We start from the raw sequence: 17,875 nt of genomic DNA on the forward strand, positions 1-17,875 counted from the left end.
TCTGGCGGAACCACAAAATTCTGAAGGCTTTATAAGTCCGGCAAATTGCTAATGCGCATGGCCGCCATTTTAGTTTAGTGAAGTTAGGATTAGGATATTAGGATTATAATCGTGTCTACCAATCCGCACATGGCCAGCCTGGTAGACTATGGTTAAAACCCTTCTCACTCTGAGAGGTGAGCCGGCGATGGGATCATGATGATGATGAATCGTAAGTGTTAGAATAGAATAGAATAAATTTTATTGCATTAACTGTGTAGGTACATTAGGTGTTATACTTGTTATAAAGTTCTAACAGTTTACCACTTTGTGGCGTGCAATACTGGTTACATACAATATTTTTTAAATATTACAATTTTTAACTATTTTGTTTACTAAACTAATAAACACTACCTAGGTACTTACATACTAGGTATACTTACATCAATAATTTTCATAAAAATACTCATTAATATTATAAAAGGCTTTACTAATTAACCAATTTCTTAATTTATTTTTAAACATATTGCCTTCTGTTTTTTTAATATTGAGTGGTAAATGATTAAAAATTTTAACACCAAATGCAAATGCGCTTTTTGAGAAAGTGTAGCAGTTATTTTGGGGTACAATTACGTTGTATTTATATTTTGTACGCAAGTTGTCTCTTTTTGTGTTATTTCCCACAAAATACTCAGTGTTGTTTCTAATAAATATGCATAGTTCCAAAATATATATACAAGATAAGGTAAGATACTTTTTATCTATAAATACATTTCTAACAGATTGATCAGATTTTATGTTATAAATAATTCTTAAACATTTTTTTTGTAGAATAACGGTGGACATTTACAGAGTTTCCCCAGAATATAACGCCGTATGTTAATAGAGGGTATATATAACCATAATAGCCATTTTTTGTAATTTGTTAGTACTGAGGCCCTTCAGTAGCATGTTGCGGTTGATCCAGCCGCGGAAGCACACAAGTAGATATATAGACCAGAGGGGAAGCTTCATACTAGCGGCAGGTTCACTCACTCTAGCGCAGCTCACGCACACTACGACGTGTCACGGACGCTCCGTTTGCCATCGAACTGGGCGCAAACGGAGCGTCCGTGACACGTCGTGGTGTGCGTGAGCTAGTGTGAAGCTTCCCCTCTGGTCTATAATATCTACTCGTGTGGCAGAAGTGTGCGACGCTGACGTAGGCGGTGGGGTTGCCATGGCGACCGCAGTCTATGCCGAACTGGACGAAACGGCTGTTGTCCTGATTTCTTAGGTGTGATGAAAAATATTTTTCACGTTCAGTCACACTTGCAACCAAATGTGACTCATAGGGAAAATAAAATTCCTCTTGCGTCACAAGTGTGACTCAATGGGAACAAACGTATACGAGGGCATTTCACACTTTAATTGTAGTAAGGTTCTTGATTATTATAGTCGTAGGTGTTAGTGCTGAGGCCCTTCAGCAGCATGTTGCGGTCGATCCAGCCGCGGAAGTGTGCGACGCGGACGTAGGCGATGGGGTTGCCATGGCGACCGCAGTCTATGTCCCATGCGGTCACGCCGAACTGGACGAAGCGGCTGCCGTTCTGAAAACAAGTTCATACATGTGACCTGATCGTAAGAGCCGTGATAGCCTAATGGTTACGACATCCGCTGCCTATTTGTGGGCATTAGGCTCAGTTTTTTTTTAGATACAAGTTAGCCCTGGACTGCAATCTCACCTGGTGGTAAGTGATGATGCAGTCTAAGATTGAAGCGGGCTAACCTGGATGGGGTATGGCAGTTTTTATTAAACCCATGCCTCTTTGGTTTCTACACGGCATCGGACCGGAACGCTAAATCGCTTGGCGGCACGGCTTTGCCAGTAGGGTGGTAACTAGCCGGCCGAAGCCTCCCACCAGACCAGACCAGAAATTATGAAATTCCAAACCCCTGCCAGGAATCGAGCCCGGAATCTCCCACTAATAAGACCACAGTGCTTACCACTGCGCCAGGGAGGTAGTCAAAGTTATCACCTAAGCGAAGCGAAGAGATAACCTATGTGTTCAGTCGACAAATCAAATTAAAAGATGGCATTATCATTTTCTAACGTCTTCTATGGTCAGCTAAACACATCTCTTCGCTTCGCTTAACTGGAAACCGGGTCTTATCCCCTTCGGATAAGGTAGGAGTGTGAAATTAATATTGATACTGTACTATAGCTACATATCTCACCTCGTCAGGACAAATGAGGGGGAATCCCCCATCTCCCTTGCAGCGGATCGTGGCTCGTTCTCCGCCGGCGCACATGAATGACTCGTTCAGTTCGAAGAACCATCCCAAGCGGGTTCTGCGGAATTTGGACTGACAATCTTGATGAATCAGTAGTGGAACATCGATCTGTTTGAATAAATAAAATATGCAAATTAATTAGGTTAAGTATATTTTTTAACAAACTTAACTGAGAACGTTTAAATTTATAATTAAGTAAAGTTTGCCATAAACCAATATTTTTTCAATTTTGTAGTTTCTTACATGGGGGTTATTTAAGCATGAAGTTGCCTTAAGTTTTGGATTAAAAAAAATGTTGCGAATAATTTTACCATAGGTACCTAGGTATTTATTGTTTTGGCGGGTAGATGATAAAAAGAAAAATCCATATCTAGCTTAGTTTTAGATCAACAAATAATAAAATAATAGGCGTAGGTATAAGTCCCCCAAACTGCTATTGTGCTGGAACCATGTCGCATTGACATCGAAATGACGTCATTTTGACGTCAGCCGAAATAAAAATATACCATCAGCTCGAAACTTCAGTCTAGTGCTGACGTCACTAAAATGGCGACCACGCACATTTGCAATTAGCGGGACTTATAACACGATTGGTATGGAAAAGCGCGTATAAGGGCATATACAGCCGGGCTAGGACGCTACGCCTCGTGGCACCACCCGTACGACCCGTGGGTCTTGGCCGAGACCAAACGGAGAAGACCCCATTGACCCTATCTGTATTTTCGTGCACGTCTGCCCCAGAAAGGGGAGAAAGACTCAAAGGGCCAGGAAAGGATAGAAAGAATTTGTAGGGAGTCAAGAAGGCGTCCCGGGAATATGCCAAGAGCAAGTACCGAACGGGCGCCCTCCCGCGATTTGGCCCATATAACCGCGAGGTTGGTGGGGACATGGGAGGTGGAGGGGCCCCCCTGTCAATGTCATTCAAGTGCCAAGAGAGCCTTGTCGCACTGTGTGCCAGAGATATGAAAAAATAGAACATTATGATAATTATTATAATGGACCCACTGGACCATTTTAACTCTATGGATATGACTGTCATGTCAAAAGTAGGTTCAGTGGCTCTACCGCGGTTGTTTGACAGCTACAATGTCACGATAGCAATCATGTCTGATTGGTTAATGCTCGCTCACTATTGGCCACAATGCATTGTTGCAACAAGAATCGCACAAATTCAGCCAATCAGAACAATTGAGATTGTAATAATGATTGATGCAGGTTTTAGACAATCGCCCCGCTGGTTCACCTTTAAAATATGGACTAAAATCGTACTTTTGACACGACATTTGACACAAAAAGTTAAAATGGCGGATGAGGAGTTAAATTTTACGCGTTATACTCTGTGTTTGTCGATGTATGCTATAAGTTTGCCGCAAGCGTCTGGCGGCACCACAACTCCCACCACGGCTCCCGCGTTTCGGCCCTTATAACCGCGAAGTTGGTGGGGCCATGGGGCCATGACCCTATGTAGGAGAGAACAAGGCGGAGAATGTTACCGTTGCAATGGCTTTCTGCTCCGGTGAACTGTGGGCCCACTCGATCGCCTCGCAGCGCGCAGGCGCGGTTGCGGCGGCGACCGACAGGCACGCGACTCTGACGCGACGCGACAGTCGCATCGGCTCAAACAGGAAAAGAAGCGCGATGTCGTTGCGTAGATTGGCTGAAATACATGCCTAGATTAATAAAATAGGAGTAGGTACAAGCTTGTTTCACTCTTTTATTTTTATTTTATTTATTAGGAACACACACAATACATTAATTTAACACAAACTACGACACTTATAGACAAACACAGGCTGATAAATTTATCTATAAAATGTGTACACAGCATTTGCAAAATATCTAGACAAATAAAAAGAACTTAACTAACTACTTAACTAAACAAATAACTAAGTTACTTAGGAGATGAACCCACAGTAAAATGATAAGAGCTTTTTTTTGAATGCAGTAGCTGAGTCATAAATAGGTATATTTTTTGATATTTTGTTAAATTTTGCACATATACGCATAATTGGGGCTTGATTTCCTAGATGAGATTTGGTGAAAGGTATATGGAAGATATTTGGGGATATAAAACTACGGAAGTGTCTATGTGGAACAGATAAGGATATTCAATTGAGAAGGTTAACTTTATTTCGTAATATTTTATGAAGAAAGCACAAGTCAAGTATTTCGCGCCTATTTGGTACTTGCGAGCCATAAGTAACTATTCTTTCTTTATTTATTTAGTTGCATTCATGTCTTACATCATAACATTATATAAAATTACAATAATACAACATGAAGCCCCGTCAGGGCATTGCAAAATATAACATTTGTACATTATATATAAATCATAATATTACGTCATTCTAAACTTCGATACATAGTTATTTTAAGTAGGTAATAAAACTTGACCATTGAATTGAAATAATTATAGGCTCAAATAAATCTAAACTTAAATATAAAAAAAAACATTAAATTAAAACTAAAATAAATTAAATTAAATCTATAACCTCATCGAGACCACCGCAGCGACGCATTGTACCCAAGATGCTGGCAGCATTACCCCTTTGGATGGCCAAACTAATTCTTTGGCCAAGGTAGCTGCCAGCTCTCGGGTCCCCGGTTGACTCGATAACTCTTTTCGCAATTTCTTCAAAAAGAGCTCGAGCCCCCGGGCCCCACGGCCCCAAGGTCTCCACACCAAAAGGCACGAATACGAAGCTCCCATCGAGGTTTTCATATTTGCGCCTCTTGGCCTGTTCGGCGCTGATGGCCGCTGCACCGGCCATAGGAGGTCGTCGATTTTAAGGGACAATTTCAGTTCAAGATTGGAAAGTATAGCATACAATAATTATTTATACTATGTAATATTTCAAAACTTATTATGTGTTAACAATTAAACATAATAACATAACTACAATCGCGCTACGCCTCTAGGCCGAACTTGAAATAGGGCTGGCGCGTTCTAATTATTTGTTCATGAACACATTTTTAGGGTTCCGTATCTCAAAAGGAAAAACGGAACCCTTATAGGATCACTTTGTTGTCTGTCTGTCTGTCTGTCAAGAAACCTACAGGGTACTTCCCGTTGACCTAGAATCATGAAATTTGGCAGGTAGGTAGATCTTATAGCTGACATTTGGGGAAAAATCTGAAAACCTTGAATTTAGGGTTAGATCACACAAAAAAAAATTAAATTGTGGTCACGAACTAATAATTAGTATTTTCAACTTTCAAAGTGAGTGACTATATCAAGTGGGGTATCATATGAAAGATCTCCACCTGTACATTCTAAAACAGATTTACATTTATTTTTATGCATCATAGTTTTTGAATTATCGTGCAAAATGTCGAAAAAATACGACTGTAGTACGAAACCCTCATTGCGCGAGCTTGACTCGCACTTGGCCAGTTTTTTTTTGTGATGTAACCACAAGGAGACGGTCCATTTTGGGTCTACTCTTGCACCAGGTATAGTATGCGACAGGTCGAGAAGGAAATCGTGATATGAGGCGGGGGAACAGACAGACAGAATACAAAGTGATCCTATAAGGGTTCCTTCTTTCCTATTGAGGCGGAACCTTAAAAAAAACTATTCAGGCATTTAGAGGTTTACCTAAACAAATTATAGGTAGGTATAGTACGCGACACGTTGAAATGGCAATCGGGAAGGTCCCCCCCGTCCACCCGCACAGGTCTGCGCTTACCCATTGCGGGCGAGCGCGGGTGATATGCGGGTGTGCGGGGCTTCCCCCCGCCTCACACCCCGATTGCCATCTCAGCCTGTCGCATAGGTCCACTACCTACTAACCTTTGCTGAAGTCTTCATGCATCACCACTGAGTCCACATCTCGTGTCTGCGTTTCGTCTCCCCTGGCGATCACCTGAATGAATGAACATTATTTTAATTAAGAATATTATTAAGTAGGTACCAAAGTAGATAGATAAGTAACTTGCAAAGGCTGGCTTTTGATCTAGATCAAAGGAAATTTTCTAAATAATTAAAAAAAAAACCGGCCAAGTGCGAGTCAGGCTCGCGCAATGAGGGTTCCGTACTACAGTCGTATTTTTTCGACATTTTGCACGATAAATCAAAAACTATGATGCATAAAAATAAATAAAAATCTGTTTTAGAATGTACAGGTGAAGACCTTTCATATGATAACCCACTTGATATAGTCACTCAGTTCGAAAGTTGAAAATACTAATTATTAGTTCATGACCACAATTTAATTTTTTTTGTGTGATATAACCCTAAATTCACGGTTTTCAGATTTTTCCCCAGCTACAATCGCGCTACGCCTCTAGGCCGAACTTGAAATAGGGCTGGCGCGCTCTAATTATTTGTTCATGAACACATTTTTAGGGTTCCGTACCTCAAAAGGAAAAACGGAACCCTTATAGGATCACTTTGTTGTCTGTCTGTGTGTCGGTCTGTCAAGAAACGTACAGGGTACTTCCCGTTGACCTAGAATCATGAAATTTGGCAGGTAGGTAGGTCTTATAGCTGACATTCGGGGAAAAAATCTGAAAACCGCGAATTTGTGGTTACATCAGGTTATACTCTGTGGTAAGTCACCTGCAGGTCTCTTTTCCCTCGCACCGTATGCGCAGTGGTGAGCACCACGCTGGGGTGGATGAGGGTCCCGCCGCCGACGCTTCCTGCGTAAGTGTTCCCACTCTCCGACACGTTCGATAGATCCTTTCTGTGATATAAATATACAAGATGGTGCTTCAACAACGTAGTACCTACTTAATATTTTCTCCCACTTGTTCGGAAATCACTTCATTAAGTACCTACTTATTTAAAAAAAAAAAAACGTCAATCGGCTCGTTTCTGTCCGCACACCACGTAGATAGAATAATAGGTAGATTTAAGTACTGTGTAACCGCGTATGAGATAGCTATAGCACGACGTAACAATGAATAACACGACAATTATTTCCATTGTTTACTTAGTCATTTGGGGCCGATTCTCTTGTACACAATCTCTAAACTAAACTAAATTAACAGGTCTAAAACTAGTGATATCCTTTTCCGCAAGCAACATTATGAAAGGGATAGCAATAGATTTAGACGTGTAATTTTAGTTTAGTTTAGAAATTGTGTACAAAGGAATTAGCCACAATATTTGTATTAACCGATCAACAATATTTGTATTAAACGTTTTTTATGTGAAAACAAGTAAATAACTCATGAGAAATACAATAACGCCACGAATTCTCAAAGTTTGTTCTATAACTTCTTGTACCTATGTATTCTTGAAAAAAACCAGTTACACGATAAGGGACAAAAAATAGGTTAGCTGCGTCTCTGTTTATCACATTAGTAACTTTATCTGTGCTCTCTTTTTAGTGCGAATGAGAAAGCAAACGTTCCTGCATCTACCTTTATTACTCTATCTACGGCACACCAGAAATTTCCTTAAAAATTGCTGGACAATTTCATATTTGTAACGAGGTTCTTTATATGCATACTAATGATGTAACGAATATTCGCATTCGCATTCGCGGATATTCGCATATTTTTGCATATTTGGATTCGCATTCGCATTCGGCGAAATTAGGTACTGCGAATGTTTTGCGAATATAAAAATTTTTTTGATGTAATAGTTGGTTAATAAAACAAAATCCATTAATTTCTTATGTTTTTTAATGTGATAAAAAGTAACTTAACCTCCTAATCACATTATCAGTCTTCTCTTTATGATTTGGTAATGGGAAAGTCACCAAGCTATAGACAAATGGCGCCAAATTTAAACAAAAACTGAATATTCGCATTCGCATCCGCAAAATGTCCAAAATATGACATTCGTTACATCACTAATGCATACTAACATAAATTTAGTATGTTATGTTCTTAGATATTTTTTACATATTTTAAATTGTGATTTCGCATAAACCACTGTTCAAAAGTTAGTGGGCTCAATTAATTTTTTTATTTCAATGTTTATGCTTATGGGCTAAGACCCAGCGCGTGCCAAGCCTTTGCCATTTTATAAAAGCAGAAAGTTTCTCTGCGTGTTGTCCCCAACACTGGGAGGAACGTTTATTTGGATGTTTGCAAACAAACGAGCAGGCAGGCCGCAGACCACCTGATGTTAAGTGATTACCGCCGCCCATGAACATTTGCAGTACCAGAGGAACCACCAATGCGTTGCCAGCCTTTCAGGAATTCCATGTTGTAATCTTATACACCATGTTTATACTTATAAGTTATAATATTTACTTACACGATAACCAGCCAAGGCGTCTCTCCATTGTCTCGCGTCCCACACGTGGACGTGGGGTCGATCTCCTCGCCCGACTGCGTAACGGGAGTAGTTGTAACTTCCCTAGACTGCAAAAAAAGTTTACTTCATTTTTGATTTATTTTATTCATTAGACACACAAATTTTAATAACGACATAATATTTTAATGTAGATAACGGGTAGATACCACGATTAATTTGATGTTTTTGTTATATACTCACTCGCCGAGCCTCTACTTGGGTTGTTCCCGTTGGGTCACACTCCCGTGAGTAACACTGTGACTCAACAGGGGAAAAAATCCCGTTGAGTCACGCTCACGTATTACGTGTGTAACAAGTGTTGACTGAATTTACTCACCGAGCCTAGTTTCTACTCGCTGAGCCGCTACTGCAGACCCTTTATACTCTACCTATAATAGGTACATGTTCTCAAAGGTGTGTGAAGTTTGCCAATCCACACTTGGCCAGCGTGTTGAAGTTTACTTATATAGCCAAACTCTTCTCATTCTAAGCGGAGACCCGTGCTCAGTAGGCAGCCAACGATAGATTGGTGATGATGATGATGATGATGATGATGACAAGAATTCTCGGATTCGGGCTAGATGTAGATGCAGTGCATAAGTCTTAGGATTCCTTTTTTGCTGTTTTGGTTCAGAACCCTGAAAAGCCTCGCCAGTACCTACTCCACTATGCTGTTGTGCCCTGGCACCCCGATAAATTTGTTCTGCTTGAACAAGCAGCTTGATACGCTCGTCAAGCAGCTTGAGCCAGTAAAAAGTGGTAAAATTCACTTTTCTCATTTCTCAAACAATGTCCGAACGTCGTCGCGTCGAGCAAAAAATATAATCGCATCAATCACGGTCAGCGCGTATAGTACGCGGCAGAAAATATTGTACATCGATCTTTAGAAAGAGATAGCGGTATCGTAGAGTGTTGTCTCTGTCGCGGTCGTTGAGACCGATAAAACGTCACATATCAGATACTAGCTTATGCTCGCGACTTCGTCCGCGTGGACTACAGAAATTTCAAACCCCTATTTCACCCCCTTAGGGGTTGAATTTTTAAAAATCCTTTCTTAGCGGATGCCTACGTCATAATAGCTATCTGCATGCCAAATTTCAGCCCGATCCGTCCAGTAGTTTGAGCTGTGTGTTGATAGATCAGTCAGTCAGTCAGTCAGTCACCTTTTCCTTTTATATGAGTGACAGAGACAACGCCCTACAAAGCCGACATCTCATTCTAAAGGTCGATGTACAATATTTCTTGCGGGCTACTATAAATTCTTGATTCAAGCGTCAAGCAAATATTTTAAACGGTTAAAATGCTTGGCTCAAGCAAAAATCTACTTTCTTGCCATCAAGCCGCTTAGTCACCTCCATAGATTATCTACTATATTACTAGAGGTCACCTCGGAATCCCATTTGAATTGATACATACTTCTTTACTGGAATCCGGCTGGAGCAAATCACTTGGACAGCAAAGCCGGGGCGCTGGGCAATGGGGGTCAACGCCTCTGAGACTAAGAAAAATCTTTATGTATAAATTTTTTTTTACAAAAAAATTAAAAACCGACTTCGATACACAAACACTAAAAATTTAAAAATAATTTAATTTATTACAGCGGCCATCAGCGCCGAACAGGCCAAGAGGCGCAAATATGAAAACCTCGATGGGAGCTTCGTATTCGTGCCTTTTGGTGTGGAGACCTTGGGGCCGTGGGGCCCGGGGGCCCGGGGGCTCTTTTTGAAGAAATTGCGAAAAGAGTTATCGAGTCAACCGTGGACCCGAGAGCTGGCAGCTACCTTGGTCAAAGAATTAGTTTGGCCATCCAAAGGGGTAATGCTGCCAGCATCTTGGGTACAATGCCTCGCTGCGGTGGTCTCGATGACGTTTTAGATTTAATTTAATTTATTTTAGTTTTAATTTAATGTTGTTTTTTTTTTAGATTTAAGTTTATTAATAGTTTATTTGTTAACCATTGATATAAAATAAAATTATTTGATTTATTACCGAATATATTATGTATACAAGAGTTAATATTAATATCCTCCTCAATCCTTAATATTGAATAAAAAAGTTGCAACTAGTAACAGTGTGACTCGATGGGAAAAAAAAACAATGAGTTCACACTTCCTTTCCAATGAGGATGCAATATCCGAATTCAGTCCGGGTTTTTATATCCGTATTTTCACGGAGTCAGATCGGATGAGTGCGTGATCGCTCTTAGGGTCCCGATTGACACCCTTTGGGTATACAACTAGGGTTGATAGGTACTTAGTATGAAACCACACTGAGACTAACCTGGTTGCGATATGGTTCCCACCGAAAAGCTTGCTTGTGGCACAGTGGTCTGCCGTTACACACAGACCTATCTCACCATCTTTCAGGCACACGTCAGGTTGCGCCGGTCCTGTAACCAGAAAAAAATAACCAATAAGTAGATTGTATGTATAAAATATCTCTCAACGGCTACACTCACGTATTTAGTCGACGTTAGCCCGACTAGTTTCGAACCCATCCGGGTCCTTTGTCAAGGGAGTCAGTTTGCGCACGCGTCGCGGTTAAGACAACGGGCTCTGCGGGCAGCGGCACGCGCGGCGCGCAGTCTTAACTGACTCCTTTGACAAAGGACCCCGGATGGGTTCAAAACTAGTCGGGCTAACGTCGACTAAATACGTGAGTATAGCCGTTGAGAGATATTTTATATAATGGAAATCACTCACGGTAGTTTAAACGCTAGCAATAAGTAGATATTTAAATTTGTGTTCCGTACCTTAAAAGGAAAAAGGAACCCTTATAAGATCACTTCGTTGTCTGTATGTTTGTCTGTCTGTCTGTCGTGTCTGTAAAGAAACCTACAGGGTAGGTACTTCCCGGTGACCTAGAATCATGAAATTTGGCAGGTAGGTAGGTCACATAGCAGATATTAGGCAAAAAAAACTGGAAACCGTGAAATTGTGGTTAATCACACAAAAAAGTGAAACTGTGGTCTTGAATTAAAAATTAATAGATACATATAGTTTCAATTTTCGAAGTATGATAACTATATCAAGTGGAGTATCATATGAAAGGGATTTTCCTGTAGGTATATTCAAAAATAGCATCATGTTTTTTGAACTATCGTGTAAAATGTTGAAAAAATACGACTGTAGTATGGAACCCTCGTTGCGCTAGCCTGACTCGCACTTGGCCGGTTTTTTTAGTGTTCCGTACCTTAAAAGGAAAAAGGAACCCTTATAAGATCACTTCGTTGTCTGTTTGTCTGTCTGTCTGTCCTGTCTGTAAAGAAACCTAAAGGATACTTCCCGTTTTCGTTGACTTTCCCGTTTTCCGAGATTAAAGTAGTTTATGTCGCCCTCAGCACTTGTAGCTGGTGCATACTTACTTGTTGTAGGTTTCGGAGGAGGCGTAGGGGGTCTGGTTGTCGCTACCGGTGGGGGGTCAGTAACCCCCTGCGTGTTAAATGGACAGCACACGTGACTGCCTGAACAACCGTCGACGGTACTGAAACTATGACAAAGGCTAATTCAGTTGTATTATCCTAGACATAAGCTGTGATAGCCTAGTGGTTAGGACGTCCGCCTTCTAATTGGAGGTCGGGGGTTCGATCCCGAGCACGCACCGCTAACTTTTCCGAGTTATGTGCGTTTTAATTAATTAAAAATCACTTGCTTTATCGGTGAAGGGAAACATCGTGAGGAAACCTGTATGCCTGAGAGTTCTCCATAATATTCTCAAAGGTGTGTAAAGTCTACCAATCCGCACATGGCCAGCGTGGTAGACTATGGCCAAAACCCTTCTCACTCTGAGAGGAGACCCGTGCTCTGTAGCGAGCCGGTGATGGGTTGATCATGATGATGACCCTATACATTCATCATCATGATCAACCATCATCAATCAACTATCATGAATGACAGTGTAGTGGATTACATATCAATTTTGCTAGATTTAAGTCGTACTTTTAAGTTTTAATATGTAATAGTTTAATGTCCCAAATAAAATAAAAACCCTTCGCCGGCTCACTACAGAGCACGGGTCTCCTCTCAGGTTAGAAGGGGACGGGGAGACTTCAAGATGACTGATGACTTGTGTTCTGGAACTAATCACAAACTCACCGTCTTTCTAAGAGGCCTCCACCTTGGGTATCAAGTTTACCGTTCTTGCACAGGTAGTACGCAACACACACACCTATCGCGTCATCTTGAAGTCTGCAGAGCGACGGTGGAGTCGACTTGCGTTCTGGAACTAATCAGAAAGGTTGTAAACATAGTTCCCGGCAGTTAAATAGTCCCGTCAGCAGTCTCGCGCAGGTATTGCACCATGCGTTCGTGTACAGTACGCGGCCGAAAGTAATGTACATCGGCCTTTAGAATGACATTTCGGCTGTAGAGCGTTGTCTCTGTCACTCATACCTATATTATGACGTTTTGTCGGTCTCAACGACAGAGACAATGCTCTACAAAACCGCTATCTAAAGGTGTACAGTACAGTGTTGGAAGATCCCCCCCCTCCCACCCTAGGTGGACGGACGACATCAGACGAGTCGCAGGGAGCCGCTGGATTCAGGCGGCGCAAGACCGTGGCGTGTGGAAGTCCCTACAAGAGACCTATGTCCAGCAGTGGTTGTCTATCGGTTGATGATGATGATTGATGACATTACTGCCGTGATAGTCCAGGGGTTTGGGCTTCGATCCCGGGCGTGCACTTTTTTCTATTTGAGGTACGGAACCCTAAAAAGTAGGTAGATATAAAATTAGGAATATTATAGTATCTGCCTAGTTTTTTTTTAGCCCTGTAAATTTTGACTAATATTCCCCGTTCTAAGCGAAAAGCTTGTGCTAGCAGTGGGTACGACAATACGGGTGGGGTTTGAACCGGCGACCTTTCGGGCTTCAGTCCGATCCTTAACCGTTGAGCTATTGAGGCTCTAGTTCACTACGTAACAAGTAACACTCACCCTCGGCACTTGTAGCTGGTATGTGCATACTTATTGTGGGTCTAGGACGAGGCGTTGTGGGTGTTATTGTCGCAACCTGATACATGTGGTAGAGGCAGCAAACTTGAGGGGGTGGGCAGCCATCACTGTCTCTGAAAATATTCAGTACCCTTAATATATATATTTTTTTTAATTCAGAAAGTGCGAAATGCGAAAGTGTTTGTGTTCCGTACCTCAAAAGGAAAAACGGGACCCTTATAGGATCACTTTTTTTTTTTATTTTTTAGAAAGAATATTAGCCATTTTTTAAATGACTAATATTCCCCTTTCCTCTCCAATTAAGCGTCAAGCTTGTGCTAGGAGTAGGTACGACAATAGTGCAACGGGCGGGTTTTGAACCGTCGACCTTTCGGTTTTCAGTCCACTCCTATACCGGTTGAGCTATTGAGGCTCTTAAACTTTGTTGCCTGTCTGTCTGTCTGTCTGTCAAGAAACCTACAGGGTACTTCCCGTTGACCTAGAATCATGAAATTTGGCAGGTATGTGGGTCTTATAGCTGGCTTTAGGGGAAAAATCTGAAAACCGTGAATTTAGGGTTAGATCACACAAAAAAAATTAAATTGTGGTCATGAACTAATAATTAATAATTTCAATATTCGAAGTAAAATAACTACATCAAGTGGGGAATCATATGAAAGGGCTTTATCTGTGCATTATAAAACAGATTTTTATTTATTTTTATGCAACATAGTTTTTGAATTATCGTGCAAAATGTCGAAAAAATACGACTGTAGTACGGAACCCTCAGTGTGCGAGGCTGATTCGCACTTGGCCGGTTTTTTTTTTTAAAGAATATTAGCCATGTTAAATGACTAATATTCCCCTTTCCTCTCCAACTAAGCGTCAGGCTTGTGCTAGGAGTAGGTACGACAATAGTGCAACGGGCGGGGTTTGAACCGTCGACCTTTCGGTTTTCAGTCCACTCCTTTACCGGTTGAGCTATTGAGGCTCTTGTTTGTTGGTTTGTCCTTCAAACACGTCGCAACGGATTGACGTGATATTTTTGCATGGGTAGGTATAGTCAAAGACCTGAAGTGTTAGTTAACCTTTCATACAAAAACATTTATACAAAACATTAATATTAGCATTCATACAATCCTGTACCTACCTTTTTATTAGAATAGAATAGAATATATTTTATTCAAGTAAACTTTTTACAAGTGCTTTTGAATCGTCAGGTAGTTTTAATTTACCACTGGTTCGGAATGCCGTTCCTACCGAGAAGAACCATCAGGAAACTCGGCGGTTGCTCTTTTAACTTTTCAATTTACAATGTTATTATACCATACTATACAAGCCATTGCAGCCCCGTGCATTGCTGAAGCGAGTCAAATCTAAGCTTTTTTTTATCATTTACATAGATTTTATCTTCGACTGTATAATATGCTTTTTTTAGGAGCATACTTTTAACACATTTTTTTATTTTTTATATAAATGAATATTAGCCATGGTAAATGACTAATATTCCCCTTTCCTCTCCAACTAAGCGTCAAGCTTGTGCTAGGAGTAGGTACGACAATAGTGCAACGGGCGGGGTTTGAACCGTTGTCCGTTCGTCGGCCTTTCGGTTTTCAGTCCACTCCTTTACCCGTTGAGCTATTGAGGCTCTAATTTTTTAAACTTGTGTAAAGGCAAGTCTAAAATTGTTATTTTAGTTTAAAAATAAATATAAGCCTTCAAACTGACCGTGGGGCTATGATGTCTCCGCCGTCGGTAATTATATGTTGACCTTTCTGGCACAGATAGTTCATAACACATACGCCTATCCCGCCGCCTCGCGGACTGCAGAGTGGAGGTGCAGCCAACGTTGGTTCTGTGGGTTAAATAAAGCCTTAAGTCTTATAATAAATAAGCCATAAGAAATATTGTCAAACACTATAGTTTTAAAATATATAGGTAATAAGTTTTATTATTGTATAAATTCACCGTATCTTAAATAATGTTTTCTTCTATATTTATGTTTAAAACTGTTCTCATGTAAGTGAACTTTTGTTCTTTTTTGAGAAAATAAAGTCTTTAAACCTAACCGAAGTCTGCCAGCTGGGAGCGGACGCGTCCTGTGGGGCGGCCAGCGGGCGCGATACCATACTCTCCGATGATTACGCAAAAAGTTGCAGAAGCGACAGCAACGCGACAGCAGTAGCACTGCAACAGTTCATTTGCTGCCTCTCTTCTTCTTCTTCTTATTTTGCTTTGCTTTGTGTGATCGCTCGACTCGTTGTGTCAGTTTTTTCCATGCACATGCAAACTGTGGAACCAACTTCCTCTAGCGGTGTTTCCACTAATTTCAATATGGGGTTATTCAACGCATTGGCGGTTCCTCTGGTGCTGCAATGGGCGGCAGTAATTACCTAACATCAGGTGACCCGCCTGCTCGTTTGCTCGCTATTTTTATTTTAAAAAACCGGCCAAGTGCGAGTCAGGCTCGCGCACCTAGGGTTCCGTAGTACAGTCGTATTTTTTAGACATTTTGCACGATAAATCAAAAAATAGGTATGATTCATAAAAATAAATAAAAATCTGTTTTAGAATTCACAGGTGAAGCCGTTTCATATGATACCCCACTCAAGTGATGATGTTACCTAAATGCGGCAATTGATTTATGTACTTAAATTTACCTATGCACAATATTTAAAGTTTTCTTCTTTGTGCGAATTGTTTTATCTCTGGTAACATTTTAAGAAACGTCAGAATTCCACGGAATTAAAAATCAGACTATAGGTACCAGAGGCGTCTTTTCCTATGGTGCAGGGTGTGCGGCGCACACGGGCGCCGGGTCTAAGGGGGCGCCGAGCGCCCTCTAATGCGACACCTCCAAAGATGCGTCGATGCCGGCGCTCTCAAAGACCCTGCGCTCGTGTTATGGCCGACGCCGTCATCATTTAAAATTGTACCATTTGCATCCGAATTTCCGTTTGAAAATATAACTGTTAGTATTCCATTTTGACCCTGCTCCTACTAGACTAGAGGACGCCAGGGTACTGGTTGCACACGGGCGCCACAAGGGCTAGAGACGCCTCTGATAGGTACTTACGTTCGGTGGTAGTGGACGGACGGCCGAATACATCTGCGAACCATCTCGAAGTTTCTAAGTCTGGCACATTGTCTGCCACAAAAGGCTGCCTGCCACTGGCCATCATTACAAGTAGTGGTAGGAAAATGGCACACTTCAGCTTTTGGGGTGGCATGCTAAAATAACAATTTTTTGATTAAAATAAACTGACATATTATATGGATCCGAGACATGGTCGCTAACTATGGGCCTCATAAGAAAGCTCAGAGTCACTCAGCGGGCGATGGAGAGAGCTATGTGCGGAGTTTCTCTACGTGATCAATGAGGAAATGAGGAGATCCGTAGGAGAACTAGAGTAACCGACATAGCTCAACGGGTTGCGAAGCTGAAGTGGCAATGGGCAGGGCCATAGTTCGTACAACCAATAGAGGTTGGGGTCCTAAGGTGCTGGAATGGCGACCTCGCATCGAAGACGCAGCGTTGGAAGACTAGGTGGACGGACGACATCAGACGAGTCGCAGGGAGCCGCTGGATTCAGGCAGCGTAAGATCGTGGCGTGTGGGCCGAGATGGCAATAGGGGTGGGGACGCCCCGCACACCCGCACAGCCCCCAAGCTAACCCGGTGCGGGATAAGCGCGGGTGACATGCAGGTGTGCGAAGCGTCCCCCCTCATAACCCGATTGCCATCTCGACCTGTCGCTTACTACAATGGTGAATGAGTTCTTCGAGGATAATATTAATACCATGGTATAATTACTGACTTTGTGACATTATAAAATTGTACCTAATCATTATGTATTTTGCTTATAATTGTTTTTTGACTATTAATTTAATTTTTTGTTTCATTGACTATTAAGTAATTATTTTACAAATTGGTAGGTACTCAAAAATATTTGCACACTATTAATTTAGTAGAATGTTATGGCCTCTGATTATAGTGTAATTTTCATCTTTCTTGTACAAACATTCTTGCAAATAAATGATTATTTATTTATTTATTTATTTACAAGAGGTACTTACATTTAAAGTTAAGTTTTTCCAAAGTATCTTAGTTATCACTATATTCACTAAATTTGTTTTTTTTTTAAATAGATTTCAATTTAAACTGCTCATTAAAATGTTTGTTTCTCTTACAGACGTCCCGGCTATACTGGCTTAGATTTGGGGGGAAACCAAAATAAGCCATAAATATACCTAAATATCTATCTACTTAGTTTATAAATATATTATGATTCATGTGATACCTACTTATATCAAGCCCAGAGCAAAACTTTGACCTGCTGCGTCATTTGCCTCATTGTTATTAAAACATTCATTATCCTCATATTTTAATCTCATTCCACCCTCCATTTTCTAGAACCGCACCGCACGCCACCATAA

General features: G+C 41.1%; 1 protein-coding gene across 1 annotated transcript; it reads right to left on the reverse strand.

The window, feature by feature from the left end:
• Nucleotides 1-1,135: 1,135 nt before the first annotated feature.
• Nucleotides 1,136-16,618, reverse strand: LOC117994118 (uncharacterized). The gene is made up of 13 exons (XM_069507384.1): nucleotides 16,516-16,618; nucleotides 15,168-15,294; nucleotides 13,443-13,573; nucleotides 12,601-12,730; nucleotides 11,871-11,995; nucleotides 10,787-10,895; nucleotides 9,923-9,998; nucleotides 8,468-8,574; nucleotides 6,815-6,941; nucleotides 6,047-6,119; nucleotides 3,747-3,910; nucleotides 2,197-2,361; nucleotides 1,136-1,568 (listed from the first exon to the last, which is right to left on the reverse strand). Exons 1-13 carry the CDS (start codon nucleotides 16,616-16,618, stop codon nucleotides 1,386-1,388), a joined length of 1,620 nt encoding a protein of 539 aa, XP_069363485.1. The 3' UTR covers nucleotides 1,136-1,385.
• Between the last annotated feature and the right edge of the window lie 1,257 nt (nucleotides 16,619-17,875).

Source organism: Maniola hyperantus, chromosome 26, assembly GCF_902806685.2.
Source record: "Maniola hyperantus chromosome 26, iAphHyp1.2, whole genome shotgun sequence".
Taxonomy (NCBI): Eukaryota; Metazoa; Arthropoda; class Insecta; order Lepidoptera; family Nymphalidae; genus Maniola; species Maniola hyperantus.

Excerpts from the sequence above, each read along its gene's own strand:
- LOC117994118 (XM_069507384.1), bottom strand. The coding sequence starts at position 16,618 with ATGGCCAGTGGCAGGCAGCCTTTTGTGGCAGACAATGTGCCAGACTTA. Across the intron at positions 15,295-16,515 it reads TCCGTCCACTACCACCGAAC|AACCAACGTTGGCTGCACCT; the intron begins GTAAGTACCTAT and ends TTTAACCCACAG. Across the intron at positions 3,911-6,046 it reads GCATGAAGACTTCAGCAAAG|CCAATCTACGCAACGACATC; the intron begins GTTAGTAGGTAG and ends CATGTATTTCAG.